Source organism: Triturus cristatus, chromosome 12 (assembly GCF_964204655.1).
Source record: "Triturus cristatus chromosome 12, aTriCri1.1, whole genome shotgun sequence".
Classification (NCBI taxonomy): Eukaryota; Metazoa; Chordata; class Amphibia; order Caudata; family Salamandridae; genus Triturus; species Triturus cristatus.
In genome coordinates, this window is record NC_140595.1 from 121,668,177 (window position 1) to 121,692,859 (window position 24,683).

General features: G+C 47.0%; 1 protein-coding gene across 1 annotated transcript in view; it reads left to right on the forward strand.

The window, feature by feature from the left end:
- Positions 1–24,683, forward strand: part of ATP8B2 (ATPase phospholipid transporting 8B2) — a 363,866-nt gene that overhangs the window by 33,029 nt on the left and 306,154 nt on the right. Inside the window, exon 2 of the mRNA XM_085638856.1 lies at positions 11,760–11,827. Within this exon, the coding sequence (XP_085494982.1) occupies positions 11,797–11,827 (31 nt within the window). The 5' untranslated portion in view covers positions 11,760–11,796. The remainder of the gene's footprint in view (positions 1–11,759; positions 11,828–24,683) is intronic.

Consider the following 24,683-nt stretch of genomic DNA (forward strand, 5'->3'; position numbering starts at 1 on the left):
TTCTGTAGAGATGAAAATTAAAAAATAGCTCCCAAAAGCTTGAGCAGTGCAAGGGCACAAGTACTAGGGCCATGCTTCAGGGACGGTCTCATGCAAGAGGGAAGTGCCGACCACAGAGTGACCAGCGGGATGCAAGCAATTGAGTGGCGGTAATGGGCGGCCTCCGAGTCCACTAACAACATGTCTTGAAGAGAAGGTGCATGCACTGACCACATAGATTTTGTAGGCGTCTAGCTACCTTCATAAAAAATACACTGTATTTGTCTTAGTTTCCTCATTCACATGAAGATGCAGCACTAACCTCCTTTTTTTTTTTTTTTTTTTTTAAACCTTTATTGCACTTCAAAAAAAAGGATAAGGTATACAGCTTAGCATACTGCCTACAACCACTATCGGGCCGGCAATGCGACAGTTAAAAAATGCGGATAACTGTTCAATACAGGAAGGGAAAAGGGATACACAGCAAGTCGCCTACAACCCTTCCGGGCCGGTCGCGTTGGTGGAGATTTTGAATTATGTAGGCAGTGACATCCTTACAAGCAGTTAAGAAGTACATTAACGTCCAACAGGACCATAACCAGGGAATGGTTCCACTAAGGCACTGTGCTCCAAGAGGGTGTGGCTAAGGTAACAAGGCTTTCTAAACAGTAATGTCGGGAGCGCCGTCCCGTTTTATCCCTTATTCCTCAGTATGCAGTATGTGCCGGTTCAAGCAATAAATTCTACAGATGGGTATTAATCAGTTCTCGTGTGGTTTCCGCGTCTGTATCAATGGTGTATTCCAATAAATAGGTTTGCAAGGGGGCCCGTATGTCTGCTGGATGTGATGAGGGCGGTTGAAGATCTGCATTTGTGTGGAGTTGCTCCTGACAATAAATAAGATCCTGGATCCAATCCTTAAATTTCGGCGCTCTACCCCATTTGCAGGCAATTCTCCTTTTGGCGAAGAGCAGCGCAAGGGAGGTGTATTTGCATATTTTGGCAGCAAGAGGTGCAGTGTAACCCCTCAGGGCAGTTAAGGGATCTTTGGGAATATGTAGGCCTGTCATTAGATCCAAAGCGGCGAGTACCTCTACCCAATAGCTCTGTATGGTCAAACAATCCCAAGCTAAATGCTTAAAGTCTGCCCCTTCCCGGCCGCACCGATCACAGCGATCGTTATCTCGGATCTTCAACCGAAACATTCGCGCTGGTGTATAATATAATCGATGAACATATTTGTAATGTATTATTCTAAACCTACTGCTAGCTGAAATCTCTCCAGTCTGCTTACAGCAGTATGTCCATTGCTCCTCCGTGAGGGGGTGTCCCAGTTCCTCCTCCCATCTGGTGCGAGCCAAAGGGGGATCATAATCCCCATTAGTTTGTACAGAACGATACAGTAGCGAAAGCACGTGGGCAGGGGCATCTTGTTGCAATAAAACATGTAGTAAGAGCATATCCTGAGGCTCAAGAGGGAATGTAGGTGTGGCAGTTTTCACAGCTTGACGGAGTCTAATATAATAAAAGCGTTCTAGTGGGGTGGGATTGATATCATTGAAGAAGTCTTCACTGGTCCTCAACTTCCCCCCCCCCTGTATAGAGGTGTCCCCAAGTGTGAATAGAGTGTTTACGGAGGAACCGGCGGCATTCCTGCGTAACCGGGAGATCCTGTCTTCCAGAAAGGGGCAGGAGCGGGGAATATAGTAAAGCGCAGTGAGTTGCCTTGGCAAGGTCATGCCATGCACTGACCGTGGACTGAACGGTAGTGTGCACAAGGTGTCGCGGGATCTCGGGACTACTCTGATAGGCCGTGCTTGGTATGGGGGGTCATATAGCCATCCTCTATCGCCAGATGGGGCATAAAAGAGGGGGGGTTTCATTCAATACGTGGCATAATGTGCCTGTGCACAACTAAAGTATAATTCAACATGCGGTACAGAGAAACCACCTGCGCAGAAAGGGCACGTGAGAACATCCCATTTTAATCTGGCTTGCTCCTCCCCCCAGACAAGTCGTATTAGTTGAGTCTTAATCGCCAAGAATAAGTGACGGCTGGGGGCATATGGGATATTTACAAATAAATACAGAAGTTTGGGTAAGATAACCATTTTGATTAACGCTGCTCTACCAGCCATTGACAAGGACAACGCGATCCAGCCAGTAATTTTGTCAGTGATAGAATCTAGCGCCCGCCTATAGTTGTCCCTCATGAGTTCCTCGTGATTGCAAGAGATAATTATCCCCAAGTAGGTGAGGGTGTTGTCACACCACTTGAGTGGAAAATCTGGTTGGAATTTAGCAGTGGAGGCAGTTAGGGGATACATTTGGGACTTGCTCCAATTAATGTTGACTCCAGATATCTCCCCAAATAGAATAAAGAGCCGCAATATGGGATTCAAGCTTATTTCCGGCTGACGCAGGTATAACGTGATCTCATCCGCATATAATGAAATAAGGATCTGCCTTTCTGGGTAAATGATCGCATATTCATGATGGTGTTGTCGTATTTTTGCGGCAAGGGGTTCAATGGCCTGGGCAAATAAGAGAGGGGAGAGTGGGCATCCTTGCCTGGTGCCCCTGGCCAGCGAAAAAGAAGAGGAACGCATCCCATTCACCATTACAGTGACTCGAAGTCCTGTATACAGCAAATTAATCAAGGCTAGAAAAGGGGAAGGAAATCCCATGAGCACCAAAACAAATGAGAGGTAGTCCCACTCCAGGGAATCAAATGCCTTAGTGGCATCAAGGAAGATGGCAGCCGCATCTGCTCCTGGATCTATGTCATGGAGCAGCGCAAACAGAGTACGCAGGTTGTGGGCCGTGCTCCTTGTCGGGACAAACCCGGATTGATCCGGGAGAACCAACACCGGCATAAGAGGACTAATCAGATTAGCGAAGTTTGGCGAGGATTTTAGTATCAACATTAATAAGAGATAGGGGCCTATACGAATCTAATTGCGTGGGCGATTTACCTGGTTTAGGTAGTGATATTATAAGTGCCTCGCGCATCGATCGGGGCAGGATACCGGTTTCCCTGGCCTCTTCGATTACATGTCGCAATATCGGGATAATTAGGTGTCGATATAATTTATAAAACTCGGCCGGTAGGCCGTCTGGTCCCGGAGCTTTGCCAGATTGTAATTGCATGATAGCGGAGATTATCTCTTCATCCTCATGGTGAGCTAAGAGGAACTCCCTCTGGCCATTACCCAGCCAAGCTATGGCTGTATCTTCAAAAAATGAAGCGAAGTCTACCGGAGCCCGACGATGCGTAGAATACAGTGTTTTGTAAAACCTTTTAAACGCCTCAAGTATATCTGAGGGACTCCTGTGTATTAACCCATCCTCATCGACAATTTCTGCAACAATATTGGTGAACCGTGGAGGTCGGATGGAGGAGGCTAATGCTCGTCCCGGTCGCTCACCCTCTCCATAACACCGAGCTTTATGATATTCACCCCTAAATTTGCATTCCCGCTCAGCAGTATCTTGATATTCTGTCATCCGTGTACGCAAATGTGCTCGCAATGACGACGAAGGTGCGGTTTGAATAGCCAGCTCGGTACTCTTTATATCTGATTCTATCCTGCGGAGCGTATTACGAATATCCTCTAAAACCTCTCCACTTTTCGCTATGCAGATTCCACGGATGGTCACTTTAAAAGCCTCCCAAAGAGTTGAATATTGGGGGACAGAGCCAGTATTTCGGGTAAAAAAAATCTGATATCTCTTGTTCGAGTTCAGCTTTAAATACAGGGTCCAGGAGTTGAGGCGCCAGGAAAGATATGGAGATTCCTCTTGCGATGGGGTAAGTGTTAGCTGTACAGGAGAGTGGTCAGAGTATGTGCGGAGGAGGTAAGACGTATGCGACACCAAAAGTGCCAACCCCGATCCAGTAATCAATGCACGACCAGGAAGCATGGGCTGAAAAGTAGCAGGAACCCTGGCGAGTCAGTGGGTCCTCCATGGATCCGTGAGGGCATGTTCCTCGACTATGTGTTTAAGGGCTAACTGCGCAGCTGTCTAATGATGTGATTGCAGGTGTGACCTATCCAGACGTGGATTGATTGTTACATTTAAGTCCCGTCCCGCCCCCCCCCCCCCCCCCCCCCAATATTAGATGTGTGGTGCCTATATCCTGTACCTTCCCCCACAATATCCGAAAAAACTCAGGGTAATCCGTATTCGGACCGTAACAGGATAGCAGTGTAACAGATTGCCCGAATAACCTTCCCCGCAGGATGTTGTATCGCCCTTGCGGGTCAGCGTAGGATCCAATGGGGGTATACGGAAGCGTATGCTTGACCAGGATGCAAGTGCCCCGGGCGTAGGAGGAATAACAAGAGAAACCTCTGTGGGCCACCCAGCGCTTGGCAAAGGTGGGGAATTAATTAGGGGATACATGTGTTTCTTGCAGCATGGCACAGTGAACATTATGGCGATCAAGGTATGCAAGTATATGACGGCATTTACGGGGATTGCTTAAGCCTCGCACATTCCATGTTAAAGTATACTGACGTTTTTCAGGGCGTGACTCCATTTCACATGGGTAGCAGTGAATTTTGGTAAAGCATAGTGTGCAGCACACAGTGAGACCTCATCCCTATATGTAACGAGCACAGTGCCGAACCAGAAAATAACCTTAAAAACAGTCCTTGGCCACTCCCCCAGCCCACAACAGCAACCCCAACCTGCTATGCCAGATACCTCCCCTCTCCCACCCAACCCCTCAATCCCTAGTCCCAACTGGGGGCGGGTAGATACTTTCCCCAACATTTTACTAAGAGTCTAGTAATAGGGTTCACCTGGTGGGCGGCAGCCAGAGGGCGACCAGGTGCTCCTCGCTATGGCGTTCGGGTATAAAATCATGGGTCCATCTCGGCTTATCAATAGGTGTGTCCCGCCGGTTTGTTCATGGCTAATCCATAAGAAGCAATGCATTATTGGTGGCGGCGCAAGTAGACTAAGGTGGTCCCAACCTATAATAATTGCATTATAATTCAGGATTGCTACTTCTCCTTGCGCATCCCACTTCGCCCGTGAGCAGTCTTACAGCCAGACCGTGGGTGTCAAGTAAACGCTACCTATCTCTGAGTATGAATTATCCGCACTTGGCTAACTTAATGATACATTAGTCAATAGTCTTGTCCTGCGAGGCAGTGCGGCAATTTCTCATGTTAGTAAGGCCTTTATAAGTAATACAGAGTCGTAATGATGCCGTCGCCGATCCCCATGAGTGCGAAGGCACCATCTGTTCAGCGAGCGCAGTAGATAACCTTGATGAGGGCATCACAGACTACGTGAGATGGTGTTACTCGATGTCTGATGCGCCTCTATTTTCCTCCTCCTGCCTCTCCGGGGACGGACGGTTCCCAGTTGGCCGTGGCTGCGTCTTGATGAAGTCCTGGGCATGCTGTGGGTTAGTAAAAAAGTGTTGTCGGCCTTGGGAGGTTACCTTCAGGCGGGCTGGGAATAACATAGCATATGGTATGTTAAGCTGCCGAAGCTTCTTTTTAACTGGAAGAAATTTACGTCTCTGTTCTTGCACAGCCATAGTAAAGTCTGGGTAGAGGGAAATCTCCATCCTCTCGTGCTGTAGGCGGCCCCTCTCTCTGGGTAATCGTAGCGCAATATCCCTATCGCGATAGTTCAACAATTTAGCAATGATAGGGCGTGGCAGGAGACCCAGGAGGAGGGCGACTCGCCAGCGACCGATGTGCGTGTTCCACCACGAAGACCGTGGAAAACTCCCCCCTGCCAAAGAGTGTGATCAGCAACCATTCCACGTATTCCTCCAGTCTCCCAGTGGCTGTCGTCTCCGACACGCCTAGAATACGGCGATTGTTCCTCTGCGAGCGCAATTCCATCTCCTCATTTTTAGCGGCTATCACTCTCATCACTTTGTCCATCTTGCTTGGCGCCCTCTAGCGCCCCCCAGATGCAGCACTAACCTTATTTCATGATCGCTTCCCTTTTTTTTTGTAAATGAGGAATTTGAAACACAAACATAAATATGGTGATTTGCCCTGTATCTCTCAATATTTGTGAGCAAAGAAACCCACCTTGTCATACTAAGAATTCTTGTCATGATGCTTCCACGGTTGGCAACTTGGCCTTTACACAGCAGCAACCTCCTGTGGTCCTTCGGACTAGTTAGTTGATTGAATAGAACACCGCAGAGCAACAGCTCTACAGTTCATACGAGTTAACAGCAGGGGCAAGTTGAGTCCAGCATTTCTTCCCCTCTTAAACTCCACATTTAATTCCAACCATTAACAGTTTATAGTATCCTGTTCCCATCTTTTTCATTTCCCTGCACCACTGTTCACATCCTATTGACTCCCATCTCTGTTCTCCCCAAATGTGTTCCTGCCTTTCCACCCGGTTAGTCTAGTTGCTCTGTGTGATACAATGTGCACTATAAACCATCACCTCTGGTCTCAAAATCTGACCAAGCTCTCTAACTGCCCACCTCAGTGTCGCTTCAGCAGCACGTAAAGGCTCAATCCCCAAAAGTCATCCCACCACCTTGATGGCACATTGATTCCTAATGTAGCGTGGTGACGCATTGTTGGGAAACGAGGCAGTATCTGTGAGGCCTGGACAAAAAACATGTCACGTTTGTCCTTCACTGGGAACCAAGCACCCTAGTGTAGCACCTGACTCTCAGAGGGTAGCGTTGCAGAGCAGTCTATGGCTTACTCAAGGGAGGTGGTGTGGGTTATTAATCGCCATTACTGGTGCGCAGAAATATCACTCAATGATTGATTGTCCAGTCTATACTCTGCTTTATAAAAGAGTACATTTATTAAACACACACACACCACCTAATCCTATGCAACAATTTACAAATAGACATAAGCTGTTGGAATTACTTTGTGACATTACATAACATCTCCACCCGTCCCGCAGGGGGGGTGGGGTCTAGTACCACCACTACCATGTATGCACATCATCTTGCCCCCTAATGCAGTTAGTTGAACATAACCTGGAGCGAGGGCCCTGCGCACTGGCACCATCCTAGTGGTGACCCACCCCATTCTCTCAACCAGCATTTAAAATAGGCACACCTGCCCTGGTGACACATAACCCTGACTGAGCATGCCATACGGACCATGAAGTATACACCTCTACATCTTGGGGGCTAACAGTCTGGGTGCTTCTTCATCTAACGCAGCAGCAAGAATACATGTTTAGGCACCCCTTTAAAATGAGTTACTTATTAGACTTGATAACATTTATAATGCATTGCAATTACAACCTATAAAAGGCATCACAGATGAACTTTCAGGATTAAGCATATACAGCCAGACACCCTAGCAGGAATGTCTAGCAACATAACTCCTCATGGCTTATGACTTCACATTACACAAGTGCCTTTCAGTCCCTCTAGAAAGAAATAACGTGGTTAACTGCATTTGTGGTGCAATTACACCTCTTCACCTCCAGGGGATGCCCTTCTCCAGACTTCCCCAACTCAACCCTTCACACCTTGAGGCAGTCTCTAAGGCCCCCCCAGCTGCAGAATAAAAGTTCCAGCCATGGGGATGCTGATAACGTCTGGCTGAGCCCTGGAGGGGTTATTCTTTTGAGTCCCCATGAGACGTAGGGAGGGACGTTCCATTTTCGTGCTGGGGAGACTGCGTTGCTCCTGCAGCTCCCCCAGCACCTTTGCACTCACTTGGTGGTGACCCCGTTCTCCTGGGGCCACCCCAGGCAGAAAAACAAGCAGGCAGTTTCCTGCAGGCCGGCCAGCCTGCAAAGCATTATGGGGCGCTTCCTCCTGCCCAGTGCATATTAGAACGGCGGGTCTCCCGCAAAGAGCAGCGCAACCTGCTTTCCTTCGTGGGGGGCCCGGTCCCACCTGGGCCCTCCCGTGTCTCCAGACTCGTTGGGGGGGCCTGGTCCCACCCGGACCCCAAGGTAAGTCATTGCAGCGCGGGAAGCCCACCCCTGGCTGCTCTGTCCATCTCCCTCCCTCCCTCTTTGCGGGGGCTGGGTCCCATCCGGCACCCCGCAGTTCCGGCACTTGTAGAGGCGAGTGCAGCCTGGGGAGCCCACCATCGGCTGTTCCGGCTGGCTCCCGGTCCGGCCCGTACTCTTGTGTGCGGCCGCGGAAGCCAGCGCTGCTCTTCTAGTCTGCCCGTTCCTGCGGGCAGACCCGGCGGCTGCAGCTGGACCGGCAGGTCTTCGGGGGATTGCGACGGCACTCCCCCCGCCTTCCTGCCCTTTGGGGCCCGGAGATGGGGTCCTGGGCCCCCTCACCAGCTTCACGGGGAGCGCGCCGGCGCTTCCCGACTTGCCTTTTCTTCGGGGCCCGAAGATGGGGTCCCGGGCCCCCCTTGCCATCTTCACGGGGAGCGTGCCGGCGCTCCCCGACTTGCACTCTTCTGCGGTGGCTAGGGTGGGCTCCTGGCACCCCACGTGCACCTCTTCATGGGGAGCACAATGGCGCTCCCCGGCTTTACTTCGGGGCGTCGGGGCTCGGAGTTGGGGTCCCGGGCCCCTCCTCCTCTTCACGGGGAGCGTGCCGGCGCTCCCCGTCTTGCGCTTCTTCGCCGGGGCCAGGGTGCTTCGGGCCCAGAGTTGGGATACCGGCACCCAGAGACCTCTTTGCAGGGGAGGCGCGACGGCGCCCCCTACCCTCCTTTGTTGCCGGGGGCCATGGTGGGCTCCTGGCACCCTGTGGGGGGACATCTTCACGGGGAGCGCAGCGGCTTTGCTGCGGGGCCCGGAGATGGGGTCCCCAGAGACGTCTCCACGGGGGCGCGACGGCGTCCCCTCCTTTTTTGTTCTCTCCTGAGCCAGCGCATGCGCTGCTCTGGCGAGACTTTTAGTAAGTGCACTTTTGAAAATGCTGCCATGGCCTAGAGCTTGCGGTTACGCCCGCGGGCGCACGCGATCAGGCGCCATCTGGCTTCCCTCAGGCGCCATCTGGCTTTCCACCCTTACGCTTGCAGCGGCTTTCATCGCTCGCGATTACTTTCGCGGCCGCGCAGCCATGTCACTTTCACGGCCGCGCGGCCAATGCTTGTTTACATTTCCGAATGAGCCCTCCATACAAGTGCATGTGTTTGTCTTCTCCCTGCACCGTATTGCCATTCAGGAGGCTTTTCTTTGTATCTATTCATTATGTTGGGTCTTTTATGTAGAGCAAACATGAGCCGAGAGTATTGGAGTACTTTTCACCCACCGATGTTGTTTTGAATGACCTTCCCCCCCCCCCTTTAACCCATCACGTCCTCCTCTACGCTCCCGCGACTAACCTCATGGCCACCCTCCTCTCTCAAGTCCTTTTCATTTCCATACAGGCACTTTGAACTTTTATTTTCTCACATTTTTTTGCTGCAATTATGTAGCGCAAACTCGATTCCGTTGGTATTGGAGTCCTTTACATGAGCACCACTTACCTTACACAGGAACACTTTCATTTTGAAAGCATGTTGCACAGCGGCGTTAGCTGCTGTACAAGTTAGCTTACGGTTTAAAAAAAAAAATAAAATGCTGCACCCTGCACCACATTGCCATTCAGGGGCATTTAGTTGTATTTTTTTAATATGTTGGCCCATTTATGTTGCGTAGACATGACCCGAAGGTATTTAAGTGCTTTACATGAGTACCCCTTACAATTCACAGGGACACTCAGCGATTCACCACCCCCTTTGTTGTTTTAAACGACCCCCCCCTCCCTTTTAACCCACTATGATGTCCTCCCTGCTCTCGCAACCTCCCTCGTGACGCCCACCCTCCTCCCTTATGGCCTTCCAGACTTTGATTTTTATTTAATACATTTTTTGTCACATTTTTGTAGCACAACTTCAATCTAAAAGGTATTGGAGTGCTTTACATAAGCACCACTCACATTACACAGGAACACTTTCATTTTTAAAACATGTTGCACAGTGGTGTTATCTGCCGTACATTATGGCTTACAGTTTTTAAACAAGCATTGGCCTAGCCAATAGGTCTCGCCTTTGGGACCTTATAAGTGTTTAGCCATGCAACAGTTGCATAACTAAATAGCAACAGTTGCATAACTAAATACTTATAAGGTCCCTAAAGCGAGACCTATTGGCTATGCCAATGCTTGTTTCATCATGTTGGGGGCAGCCCCCGGGCCTATCCAAGACCGGCGGCGGAGCCCCACGTGCTTTGTCGTCTGTCTGCCAGAGGACAAAGGTCGCCTACCTTCTGGGAGCATATCTTAGCCCCCAGGGGTCCGATCTTCATAATTCTGGCCTCTTCGTGCTCCTAGTGGCGCTCCCCAGCCACGGGGAGCACTCTCCTTCGCCCTCCTTGTCTCCAAGAGGGTGCACTAGGCAGGGAGCGGTCTTCACTGGCTCCCTGTGCCAGCCTTTCACCTGGCTCTCCTCCTGGCCCTCTCTTCTCCTTGAGCAGAGGCCCAGGCTTCTGCTCACTGGTCCTGGACTCCTCTTTTGGCGCTATTCAGGATCCTGGGACAGTCCGGTGTTCCTCCTTCCAACTGCGCATGGCGCTAGGCTCCAGCACCCTCTGCCTCAGCTGACCACACCCCAGAGAGAGCTTCTCTTCCTGGGCAAGTTCTTTTAAAGAATTGGGGAGGGGGCTGGCAGGAAGTCTCTGTTTGCCCTATCACACAGCGACACATCACTTCTCTGCCCCTGCCCCCTCCTTCCTGCCCAGGCCTCTGGATTTGTTCAAAATGGCGTCGTCCAGGGGTCTCATGCCACATGGTCTCTGAGAGCCCCTTACCCCCTTGCTGCCTTCTCTCCAGAGCAGCCTGGTGCCTGGCACCAGGTGTCAGCTGCTGATGGATGAACCTGTAGCTCCACCCATCTTCTCTTCTTGGAGTGGAGGCCCTCGCCCTTGTAATGCTTGTTGTGCAGGGCTGGGCCTCTGAGGCTACAGCATGGAGAGGAAGGTCATTAATTCAGCCTGGCAGGGTCAACCCCCAGCCAGGCCCTGGTTATGGGCTGACTCGGAGAAATATGACATTTCTGGATGACCCAAAAGCAGTACAAATATGACTTTGGACTCTACAGAATACTTCTTCTCACACCAGTTACAGTGGACTTTAGTGCGTGTCTGGAATTTGTAGGCCTTAGGAAAGTGAAACTAGCCAATGGGCTCCACATACCCATAGGAGAATAATGAAGTGAAAAACAGTAAAACACACTGACTTTCCCTGGCATGTTTCTTCCCACTGTATAAAGCCTTTTCCATGTCACCACCCAATTCTGCATAAGTCCTGCCACACCAGTCTATCTGCACCTGCTCCTTGGCTGCGCACGCCAGGAATGTCCCCTGCGCAGCCCCTACACGTGTGCACACACACATACACATGTCTGCATGTAACCAGCCTGGTGCCCCTTACTCCAGCGCAGTGGCCTAGTCAAGCCAGGGGGACACCAGTAAAATCCACATGCAGTCTCTTTCATCATGAGTTTACTGTGGGTGAGTCCCAACTTATGAGGCTCTCCAATAGTAAAAGCTCAACAATTAGGTGCTCAAAAAGCGAAAAATCCGGGCGGCTCAAATGATCAGAACCACCTTCTAACACGCATCTTATCCCCCCCGATGGCTTATGTCACCGTTTCTCAGCCTTCCCTCCACAGCATTAATTGCTGCATTTTAAATGGATCGTGACCATTGCCCTTCTTCTAAAACCCAAACACTGAATTGTGAGTAGGGACTGTATGGAATGGTTGGGTGGTGGTCTCCTAAAGAACTCTATCCTTTGGCAGAACGGTTCCATATAGTGATGGTATCCTTTTCTTTCCTTCCTGTCTCTGGTTTAGGATCTCCCATGGGCCAGTCCAGCACTGTGTGGATGTCATGGAGCTGTGTGCCAAGAAACTGCCTCCAGGTAAGATGATGCCCACTCTGGGTGTTCCAAAGCCATTCTCATCCATTTTCAGACAGAAGTCTGCGTGCGCTACAACATGGGGCACAGTGTATTACACTGGAATTGTTGAAGATTTACAAGTGAATGGGGCACATTTTCTAGGTCTCCAAGTGTGTATTGTGTGTCTGAATATTGAAAAAATCTGTAAACAGTTTGTGACGTTTGTTGTGCAGCGATCTGCCCTGGATTTGAAGCAAGGACAGTTTTACTTCCAGTTTTGTAGGTTAACTGTTTGCCAGCTTTTAAGCAGTGGAGGCACTTTTGTGTGCTCAGAACCCAGTGTATGTGCAGAGACGGATTAACTCTGACCTGTACTGTCTGTATGGACAGATCATGGCCCTCTTGTACCTATGGCGGCTCCCATGTATTTGGAGAAGGCGCTACACGTGCCTATGCCCCATATGGCTGAGACAGTCAGTGCACCTAAGATTTAGGATTATTCTTTTTTTGCTCCATGAATAGTCCTTGACCCAGGCTTGAAGCCTACATGTCACCAATAGTAAAATCCATTACCATCACATCCATTTAATCCACCCCCCCAAAAATTTGCTGGAGCAGTCGCATAAGCTAAATAGCTCCAATATCATGTTAGTACCTTGGGTAAACCTCCCACCAGCCATAAACAACAAACTTATACAAAACAGATGAAACTACAATCAATAGTAAAGTTAATAGATCTGTGCTTGGCAGGCTGGTGCAATTTTTACATTTTGTACTGGAAACATGTGCCACATAAAAGAAGGACAAAACAATATATCTTTTTTATTAACGCGAGCGCACACAGTGATCACAACCCTGTGTGTGTTTCAACAGGATGGCTCTGGTCAGATAAGCAAACTAAGGCGGGAGTGGGGGTTCCCCTGAAAGCTATTTGAAGGGGGTAGGAGACTGAAGTGGGGTCAAATTGTCCCAGACCAGGTTTATGAGTCCCTTTTAACGTAGTGCAACAGGGAGTTTGCTATCTGTTTAGACAGTAAAGCCAACCCAGAGGACATTATAAAGGCTTTTGCTAGCATGTCTTGAACCATAGTGAACCTTTTGCGGGCTCCGGGTAGGTGCTCTATGCACTGAGGACCAAGATGGTTTGATTCTGAGTGTTTGCGTGCCTGCAGGAGATTGATAGAGGTATTAGGAGTGACACCTCGAAGTACTTTGGCTGTTAAAAGCCATCGTAGGGCCTAAGAAGGTGCTTTGGCCAAGCGCAAGTCAACTCTGAAAGAGGAGGCATGGTCTGAATTGGTAGAAGCCAGCTGCCTGGGTAATAGTACCAAGTGTTGGCGCATTATTAACAGCCTCTTTTTAGCAGGTGACACCAGCAACAGAATGGAGGCCCAAATTTCAGAGGATGATTGGGTTAGCTACTTTGAGGGCATGGTGCACCTACCTGGGAAGGACAGGACAGTGTGGAGGGTATATCCAAGGTTATATTTACAACACAAAAAGTCAGACCAGATATCTTTGGACTGTCCGACGGGGGAAAAAAAAAAAGGCCCCAGGTCCAGACGAAATCCCGCCCGATCTTTATATTGCAAATGTGGATACCTGGGTGCCTGTACTCACAGCAGTTGTAAATGTAGCGGTTAAGGTGGGCCGCCCGGACTCCTGGACCATATCGACAATTGTACCTGTTTTTAAAAAGGGGGACCTAGACAGCACTTTCTTTTATAAACCCATTTCCCTTTTGGACTCTGTGGTAAAGGTGGTGAGTCATATGGTTTTAAATCAGCTGGTAACTTGGGCGGACGAAAATAGCATTCTAGCCGAGGTACAATATGGCTTCCTTGTCGGTTGTTCAACAGTGGACCAATGTCTAAACTTGTATATAGTCCTGAACAAGTACACTGTGGCTTGTACTGGTTCCATCTACCGAGCATTTATGGACTTGTCCTCTGCCTTTGACCATGTAAACAGATCTAAGTTATGGCAGATGATGCTTTCAATGGGTATAGACGGGGACATCATCTTGTTTTTAAGGGACCTTCACAGAGAATCCAATGCAGTTGTCCGGTATTCAAAAGATCTTTAAGTGACTCGTAAGTTCTCCATTAGGAGAGGGGTGCGGCAGGGGTGCATCCTGGCACCGCTCCTTTTTAAGTTGTACATTAACCCTTTGGAGAAGGTCCTTTTAAACATAAAAGTTGATTGCCCCCAGGTGTGCAAGCGTAGTTTGCTGGTTCTCCTGTGCGCAGGCGATGCTGTCCTCATGGCGAGGAGAGCCAAAGGCCTACAGTTCTTGATGAACTCTTTTGTACATTTTATGACGGACCTGCATCTATCGGTTAATCAGAGCAAATCATATGTAATACAGGTGGGACCTCGTACAGCTAAGCATTACGCATTTATGGTAGAAACCTCATCAATTCCTAAGACCAATGTATTTTCATATCTAGGAGTTGTATTTGATGAAGCTCCGAGTTTGGGGTCCCTTGATCAGCTGCAAGAACGGGGACCTGACCAGAGCGACCACTGCTGTTTTTATCCTCGCCTCAAGATTGGGTGGCAAACCGATGGGGGCTTTACTGCAGATTTATAGAACCAAATGCCTCCCGAAGGTTATTTACGGGAGTGAGATATGGGATTACACTGGGCACGGTGCACTGCAAATTGCTGAAAATATTTTTTAGAGATGGTTATCTGTCCCGCAGTGCATCCCATCGGACATAGTGTATGAAGAACTGGGAGTGGCCTTCCTCTCAGACGAGCGGGCTTATCGCCCACTAGCTTTGTGGGTGAAGACAAAGATCAAGAAAGAAAACTCCCTTTGTAAGGATATTCTAAGGGATTGACTTTCTTTAGACCACGTGATCCGCATCGGATGGATAAAACACGTCAGAACATGTCTTAGTACCTTAGGAAGGGTAGATCTATTTGACAATCCGCAAACAATCTGTAGTAGGGACTTAACCTGGCTGAAAGGGTGTTTTTTTAAACCGGTGCAGCAGGCAAAGAGAGGAAGTAGAGTTGAGAAAGCCAAGTGTGCGTAGGTACATCATGTTGAAAACTGTGTCAACCACTGAACCATATCTCTTATGGGTCAAAAACAACCATTATAATTTTTTATTGACTATATTTCGGCTTGACCTCTTCCATTATCATTTGGCCCAACCACGTGGCACACATAGAGGCCAGGGTCTCTTTCCATGTGTCTGCGACTGACAGTCTCCACAGGATATGATGCACTTTTTAATGTTCTGTAGCTTTTAAGAGGTTCCTAGAAGGTCTTTTATTGTTCCTATTATTTAGAAAGTTTGTTTTAAGCAGGTGAGACCAGCTTTTATGTTTTTTACAATTGCTTTCTTGTGACTTAGTATTGTATACGCTTAGTTTTTAAAGAACTGCAATCAGGCTCAGTTCCAGTTGTGACTAAACTTGTTGGGGTGACCTTTCTTTTTAGGTTTGTGATCATATTAATTATATCGCTCTATTCCTTTTATTTTGCTGGAATTTTTACTAATGTTTATTTTAATCTTGTGACTTTTATGGTTTTACTGTAAAAAACGAATAAAGTTTATTGATTGATTGATATATCTCCCCTAAAGTTTTACATTAAAATAAATCACATTCACTGGATGGCCTATTTAAAACCCTGATGGAAACACATTTTAGTTTTAAAGCACATCTCAGGCAAATGTGATTCTTATTAGTGCAAATAACAGATTAGTAGGCTACATTTTCTCTCAGTGCAAGAGAGTGGAGAGCTGAAGCAAGCTGACCCATTGCAACATGCTGTATATGCAATGGTGAGTGAAAGCAAAATGTGGGTGGCCGGTAAAGTGCAATCAACTGAACTCTTTCCGTGGAAGTACTAAGTCAGGGAAGACTCTTCAGTATTCTTAGCCAAAGATTGTAAGTAATGACACCACACCACCCATTGTCCCTCTAAACATCAGATACAGGAGGCCCCTTTGCGCTTAAAATGTTGTGTGTTTGATTTCTCCATGTTCCTCAACCATAATGAATCAAAAATACATAGGAAGCAGTTTATTGTTTAGTTAATTAAAACACAACCATTTTTGAAGTAAAATTACAATATATAAAATTGTTTAAAATTTCTTAATTTAAGACAATCTTAGGTGTTATAAACAGTGCAATTATGCTAGCGCAGTCATTGAAGAACTTTTGCGTCCAGTGTACTTAAATTTACACAGTCGAAGACTATAACAGTTAAAATACATAGGAATATGTCCCACTATATTTCAGTTCCGATTTTTGTACTTTTAAAATCTATATAGAACTGATGGCTTTGTCCAGGTGGATTTGCAATGCAAGTTGCATAAGCTATATGAGAAGTAGCTCAACTTATGGGAAAGAGGCAAGGGGTTGTTATCTAGGTGCCAAGTTAGTGGTTGTAGAACTAAGTCTCTTAATACCAGTATTGCTAAATGAGCAAATTATTTGAATATATGAAAATAATTTCATATTTTTGTGCCTTTGTTCCCAAATAAACCAGAATTGGAGTAATTCAGAATGAACTGTTGTGTACTAGGTTCTCTGGAAATGTACACACCTTTGGTGTCCGTTTCAGTCGTGGGACGAGTGTATAGGTGAGACAAGGGCTTATTTTCCTGTGGTGCCACTTAACTTGGTACAACATGCATGTGGTGGAGAGGTTTAGTAATAAAACAGAATTTCAGACTAGAACACTGAAGGTAACATGACTTTTTTGAAGTTAGTTTAAAAAAATCATTGTTTTCCTGCGGTCATCCAGTCTGAGCTGGTCACGGTTTTTCAAAGACCACTCAACCTGTAAGAGACAAATGGTTTTGCCCAGGGTGACAAGTTCTCAGAAAGGAGGAAGCTTGCATGAGTGTAAAATCACCCATTGGAGGTCAGAGAAAGAGACATGGCTTGTGAAATGTACTGTCTGAGAAGGTAACAATTTGTACGAGGTCAGGCCTAGCCTAGCAAGGTGGCCTGACGTGTATGAGGACACACACAAGCTTGCACGTAGTGATGCACTCGAAAAGTGGCGTGTCTTGTATTTGGGGAAGGTGCCATCATTTGCCTACTATATACATCTATATATAAATATATATATATATATACACACACACACACTTGTCATGACTTACTTAAGCAACACACACTTAGACAAGGAGAATATGACTTGCCTTTGCTCTTGAAGAGATTGTGAAACAACTTGTATGAGGTCAGAAGACAGCTTGAGAAAGTGACATGCCTTACCTGATTTCACATGCAGTTCGGAATGTGACACGATTGCCTGAGGTCACGTAGTGGGGGAAGACGCCCAGGACCTGCACAGACTCGAGAGATAAAAGAGACATGACTTACCTGACATTACACACCGCCAACAAAGGAGCCTACTATCCTGACGTGACAGTCCCAGGCAGTGGCACAACTTTTCGACATCATACACTCTGAAACAGTGGCATGATTTGCCAGTAGTCAGACTGTAAGGGTAACAGAATGTTACTGGAGTTTGACACAGAGAAAATGGCAGGACTTCCCTGTTGCTACCAAGTTTGAGAAAGTCCTATATGAATAGCCTGAGGATGCACATGGTCGATAAGGGGTTACGAATACTGAGGTTACACCCCGTCCTGGAAGGTGACAACATTTGCCTGATGTCTTGCACACAGATCGGGTGGAGGTCAAGAGCGTGTGACATGATTTCCAGGTTATAACAGTTCCTGGACCATGATTTAAGGTCCAACACAGTCAACAAAGACATTACACCTGAGGTCACAGTCTGAGATCATACCAGGCTTTCCACTATCGCACACAGTTTAATTCAGTGACGTTGTATTGCAATTTTTAGACTTGGAGAATGTGATATATGTTGTCTGATGCCACAAGCACAGCCCAAAAAAGTGACATGCTTTTCCAGATGTCACGCCAAGACTGAAAACATTATACAACTTGCCTAAGGTTGAACAAAGAGAAAATATCATGACTTGCCCGAGTATAAATAGTCGATACAGGTGTGTATTGAGGTCACATACAATCAGAAGTGACATAATTTGTATGACGTCACACGCTATTTGGTATAGTGGCGTACCATGTGAGACAAGCATTTGCAATGCAATCGGTCTCGCCTTTGTAGCCTTATAAGTATTTAGCCATGCAGCATATTTTCTGAAGCTGATGGCCCGCAGCGGTTCCACCGGGATGCAGGGAAGCGAAACAGTGCGTCTCCAATCGAGGGCCAGTTGTGTGCAAAATGTCAAACTCGAACGATTGGTTAAGTTGATACGGTAATAATGCCTTAAAATCAAGGGGAGAGGGGCGTTAAAGCCATATCTGAATTGAGAGAACAATGGTCCATGCCACTTGCTTTATGCGAGTGCATAAAATGAAGATAAATACCTTTCAGTTAGAAATTTCTTAATTGTTCTCTAGTTTTGCATGTGTATGCGTAGGTATAAATAAAGCGCAAAGCTAACTACAGTGCAATGGAGGTTTGAGTAAAGGGTAGGAGTCCTGAGTTAAGATTCAGGATTATTTACAATCAAGCAAAATGTTCGAGGGTAGCAAAGCCTATATTTACTGAAGGGGTAGATTTTCAGATCCTTCGTGTGCTGTAGCAGGATTGGAACAGTTCTGATGATGTTGGGGATGTTGGTCCAAAACCTGGGAGCCAAGATGGAGGAAGTTACTCTTCTGGTTTTCTCTCCTCTTTTTGCAGTCCACTCTTTGATACCCCTGTTTCTAATCTGCATTTTCCTGACCACTATACAAAAAGCAACAGTACATCATTTTCTGCTCTCTGCTCAAACCCAAGTAGACCTCGAGGTCCCCTGAGGTCTCCATCTCGAAAGGGCATAAGCATCGCACAGTCTATGGACCATGGCTATGGAATGCAAGACTCGCTTTTTATGAATTTTCCTTTTTATCCAAAGCTCAGTCAAAGGCTCCTTGACATAGTTTATTTAGTTTATCACCCAACTGTACAGATTTATTCTGAAGTAAATTTTTGAGGGTTTTTTCCTTAATTCCTGAAGCTGACTTTACACACTGGTGATAGATAGCTCGTTTGCACTACACCTGCTCCACTTATGAAAGTGCAGAAATGCAGTCACTCTTCTCAAACGCCGTCAAATTGTTGAGGACTGTCCAATTCAAGGATGCATATAATTCGGATGTGGGATGCATTGAAAATTCCCACTGCTGTGAGTCTGCCTGAGGTGTTTATAAGTTGTTCTCTTGCCGTGCCTTAAAAAACAGAACAGGGAAGCAGGGGAATTTTCTTGATTGAAGGGACAGACCAGAGAGCAAATCACTGCTTGCACATATGTCCGAATTATAAGGTTGTCGGTAAAGTTCAATGCTCGATTTATCACCAGAAAAAAATGAAGGGAGGTCATACCTGCAGGAATATAACGGATGAAAAATGCCCTATAGATACTTGGACTTGAAGATTTTAGTGCCTGCATGCACCAAAATTGATGTGGGCTACTTACAGGTCAGACTTATTAATTTTCGTTTATCGCATCGGGTATATAAAGATTCACAGGATATCATTATTTATAGTGCCAGTTTAAAAAAAAAAGCAATTACATATTCATCAATTGAGAATTCTTACTAAGTGCTAATTGATACTATCTTTCCTGATCAATGCTTAACATACCAGTAAAACAAGTAAAGATATTGACGTATTTTAGTAAGTAGTTTAAATAAAAACGACACTGTTAGGAAGGCTGCAACGTAAACGATCATGTTAAAACAAACTCTGGACAGAATTGTGCAAGGAGTCCGCATGCAATGACGCACCTGCTCATCTCTGCACTCACTTTAGAGGGTAAAACATAGCAGTCCTTCAAATTGCAAGCATGTCTCAACTCTCATTACTACAAACCGATATTTGCAAGGCGGACAAAAATAGTCATGGTCAAGTTTACAATTGGGAAACAGCCAGCTTATTTAATGCAGACGGCCTGGGAGAAACTCCGACTGTAACCTTTTGAACAGATGATTTAATGTCAAATAGAAGGCGTGTTTGCAAAATCCATTTGCCGGACTGCGAGCCTGAAAGTGACAACGGTGGGTGTTTGGCAGCTAACTAGCTGCAGGAACACTGGCTGCGACCGGAGTTGAGGTAGCGCCATGTGTGCTGCAGAGGCGCAGGCGGCGAGGGTTACCCCAACATAGAAAAAACTAACCAAAAAAAGCAAACACTATAAAGTGGACACTGCGTCGGGTAAAAAAAGAAAAGAAAAAAAAGGCACACAAAGGGCAAAGATGGGGGAGGGGAACATTGGCATCCACGGATTTAATTTACACGTCGCCAGATTCGCACAGCGTCTCTGCAGCGGGGTGGGGGGACAGAACATGATTAAAAGTAATAGCCATTAAAGTGAACGCGTGGCATGGAACGCTTTATAATTAAAAAACAAAAACCTTTAAGGTAAATACGGCGAGCTGCATATAAAGAATGGCGCGAGATGGCCATAAATCTGAAAGCACAGGCTAAAAATAAAATAAAAACTGTTGACACTAACTGAAACAAGCGGGAGGGAGAGGGAGGCAGCTATAGCCTACAGAGCTTCTGAGTAGTACTCCTCGCTCTAGCAGGCTCTGCAACTTATGCACAGGCATAGGTGACATGCGCTTCCCAGGCCACGGGAGAGCTGGAGCTGGTACAGCACACGCATATGGCTATTGTGGATCCGATCCACTGCAATTAAAGCGCTTCACCCAGCTGCGAAGGGAGTGAGGGAACATATTTGAAAGAGAAAGCACAGCGTCCATTTCAGGAGCGCAGTGGCATAAATCAAGTGATTTAATAGTATAAAGCAGTGCGGCCCACAATGAAGTAGCATAACGCGTGCAGGAGTGCTGCGCTGTGAAGAAGTAAAGAAAGACGTGGTTGCTTAAAGAAAAAGCTACTAAAGTGGATACCGTTGGAGAAATGCAGTTCGTGCCTGCAACAGCAGAAACTCATTCACAACAAGCATTGGCCGCGCGGCCATGTAAGTGACGCGGCCGTGAAAGTGAAACCGTGATCGCGAGGAAAGCCAGATGGCGGCTGTGGGCGTTCACGCACGCGTAACAGCAAGCCTTCGGCCACAAGCAAAAGCTTGTGGTCGTATTTCTAAAGCCCCCACTCACTAAATGTCTCGCCAGACCAGCGCATGCGCTAGCTCAGGCGAGACCTAAAGAACGACACAAAGAAACACACTCAAGACATAAGGTCTCGCACACAAACACCGGGATGTGACTTGCCTGAGTGAAAATCAGACATACAGACAGGATTTGTGTGAGGTAGCTTCCACACACCTGTACAGTTGAAGGCGATGTGATCTCTTTTAAGTCTTGTTTATAGGATGAAGTGGTGTGCCTGAGGTCGCACAGTAAAGTGGCTTGCTGAGGTTAGTCATAGAGATATAAAGTGATAGAATTTTCCTAAGGCCATATGGGTGGAGCACATGTTTTGACATGTGTAGTATTACATATAGGATGACAAATGTAATGTAACCTGCATCCGGAAGCACATAATGTGGGATAGCTTACATTAGGTCAAACATTTGTGTGCAGGGATTTAATTTGCCTGAGTTCAAACCATCTGCCGATAAAGGTGGTTTAACTGACATGAGGCCACGCAGTCTGATAAGGTTCCAGGTCTTGCCCTAAATTGTACGGTTTGAGAAGGCCAAATGACTTGCTTAAGACCACACGTTCTGACAATGTGATGTGACTTGTCTGTGGCCACTCAGCCCAAGAAGATGACATTACACATACTGGAACCGTGGGTGTTGTCTACTGGATACTCGGTCGCATTCTTTTGTGATCGTCAAATGCTGCGGAGCTCCGACGCAGTCCTTCTGAGCCTGATGGCTGGAAAAAACTAACTAAGGAGCTGTTAAACATGTGCAATACATAGAGGGGGGAGAAACAACGCTGCCAAGACCAGGAACACTCTGCCTTTCCACCTCAGGCAATACCCGTCGCTGACCCAATTCAGGAAGGATTTCAAGACCTGGCTCTGTGACTGAACCCTGGTGCCCAGGTGGGTCAACAGCCCCCACCCCCCTCAGCGCCTTGAAACCCCTACAGGTGAGTTGCTGGGCTATACAAACCCCTGATTGATTGATCATAAAACTTCCTTAAGAAAAACAACTTGCAGTGTCCGGGCTCAACACTAGATGGCAGGAGTAAGCATAGCATGTGAATCTGCAGCACTACTCGCTACAAATAGATGCTTCCAGAGTTAGTAACATACTTGTTCTTGTTTAAATTACATATGCACTGCGAAAGTGAATGACTTGCTGGAAGAACCATAATGTTGAAGGAGACATGCATGCCTGAAGTCTCAGTCTGAGAAGATGATGTGCATTGCGTCAGGTCACACAATTCGAGAAGGGGGCATAACTTGCTTGAGGTCACACATAGTTTTAAAAAGTGATGTCTTGCCTTAGGTTGCATGCATTCATGTTATAAGAGCCACACTGTTTGAGATGGAGACTACTTTGCCTGAAGACAGTCTTACATGTTGACCTGCCTTGCCGGAGGCCGCTCAGTCTCCGTAGGAGATGTCTGCCTGGACACACATAAACATGGAATAGGTGACATGCTGTTCCTGGGGCCTCACATCACGGTCAGAAAAAGTGGTGTGATCTGTCTGAGGTCACACGCCCAAGAAAAGTATAACGTCACTTGCCTGAGGTCATACATAGTCTAAAACAGTGACATGCCTTGTCTGAGGTCACACAGTCTGAAAAGATGACATTGCTTGCACAAAGGTGCATACAGTCCAATAAAGTAATATGACTTGCCAAAGGTCACAAAGTCCATGAAGGCCGCATGGCTTTCCTGGGGTCACACAATCTGAGAAGGTGGTATGACTTCCTGGTGGTGAGGTCACAAACAGACTCCCGTGGTAATAAGACTTGCTGGGAATCGCATGCTTCTGAAGAAGGTTGCATGATGGTCCTGGGGTCACTCTCAGTCAGAAAAGGTGATCTGATTTGCCGGTAACCTTACAGCCTGAAAAGATGACATGACTAACTGGAGGTTGTACACAATCTAAGAATGTGGCGTGACTTGAGGAATGGAGTACATGGTCTGATCAAGCGTCTTAACCTACTGAATGTCACATGCTGTTAGAAATGGTGTTTATTTGAGGTTACTCAGTCTGAAACTTTGATATGGCTTGCCCAAGGTCGTACATACTCCAATAAGGTGACATGACCTGTCTGAGGTCGCGCGCATCCTTAGAAGGTGATATGACCTGTGGAATATCACATATAATACACGAGGTGGCAATTACTTATGTTAGAAATTGGATCTCTAGTTGACAGAGATATGCATCCTGTCCAAGTAGGGACCACAATCCTTGTCAGGGTAGGTCGGATACACAACGTAAATGAACCTGTACTCACTCTCTGGTAGCTTGGAACAGAGCAGTCAGGCTTAACTTAAGAGGCAATGTGTGAATTATTTGTGCAACACTTCGTTTACAGTAACACAGTGAAAACACCACAAAAAGACTCCACACCAGTTTTGAAAAATAGAGCATATTTATCGGAGTAAGACCAGACAAAAATCCATTACGTAGAACTTGAGATTATTTTTTAAAGACTAAACTGTAATATAGTGCTTAACAGGCAAACGCGCTTAGGGGTTACTTGAGGCCATGCTAAACCGCAGTAAATCCAAAGTTCAGGCCAACTGCGATGAAGGCCAGGCCGGCTACAGGTCCCACGCAGGACCCGCTGAAAAAGTACATTGGATGGAGCACGTGTCTGTGTCAAACTCGATCCGTCGGTTCCCATTCACACAGTCTGGTAGAAGCATCAGTGTTACGCTTTGAAGCCCGGTCCATCGTTGACTGCGAGGCTCGACAGCAGGTCCTGCATCGTCGTTGAACCCCTTACGATGCAGGCGCTGCATTGTTGAGCCTCGCAGTCGGATCATGCATTGTTGTCGAACCGTGAAGGGATGTTCTCGAAACTATGCTGCGTCAGTGTCAAAGGGCGCTGTCTCATTTCAGATTGGCGCAAAGTGATTGCATCTATTTTTGTAGGATAGACGCTGCAGAACCCACTTTTAAGGTCCAGGATTGGATTGGTACTTCTTGGCAGGGCAGGACTCGCAGTTGGCAGAGTCCAGCAGCTGAAGTGGAGTTGAAGGAAGTCTTTTGATGGCCCTGAGACTTCAAACCTAGGAGGCAAGCCCTTGGAGAACTTGGGTTCAAGGATGTAGAGAGCAGGTCCAGTCCTCCTCACTCCCATGCAAGAGAAGCAGCAGGCCAACACAGCAAAGCAGGTAGCAAAGTGGTAGTCCCTCCTATAGCACAGCACAGCACAGCAATTGGCAGGCCAACACAGGAAAGCAGTTAACAAAGTGGCAGTTCCTCCTACATCACAGTAGCTCTTCTTCCTGTCAGAATGTCCTCCGTTCCAGCAGTGTTCTGAGTTGTTGGTGTTGGGGGCCCAGTACTTCTACCCAGTTGTGCCACTGAAGTTGAAGGAGACTTTAAAGAGGCCTTTTCAAGTACTCATGATCCCTACCTTTTCTGCCCTGGCACCGGACTCGCTACGGGGGGAATACAGCTCTTTGGGTGGGGACAGGTACAGCCCTATTCAGGTACAAGTGTTGGCTTCTCCCTCCCAATGTAGTTCAGGAAGGCCTATCACCCTGGGGAAGGGCCATCAGGATGCGAGTGTCACACCCCAGATCCCTTTGTGTGTGGCTGACTAGAGGGAATGCACAAAGCCCAGCTGTCAATCACTCCAGATGTGTATTCAGAGGCACAGAATGGTTAAGGTAAGAAAATTCCAACTTTCTAAAAGTGGCATTTTCAGGCTTACAATTTAAAATGCAACTTCACTGTAAGTTTTAAATTTAAATTGTAAGT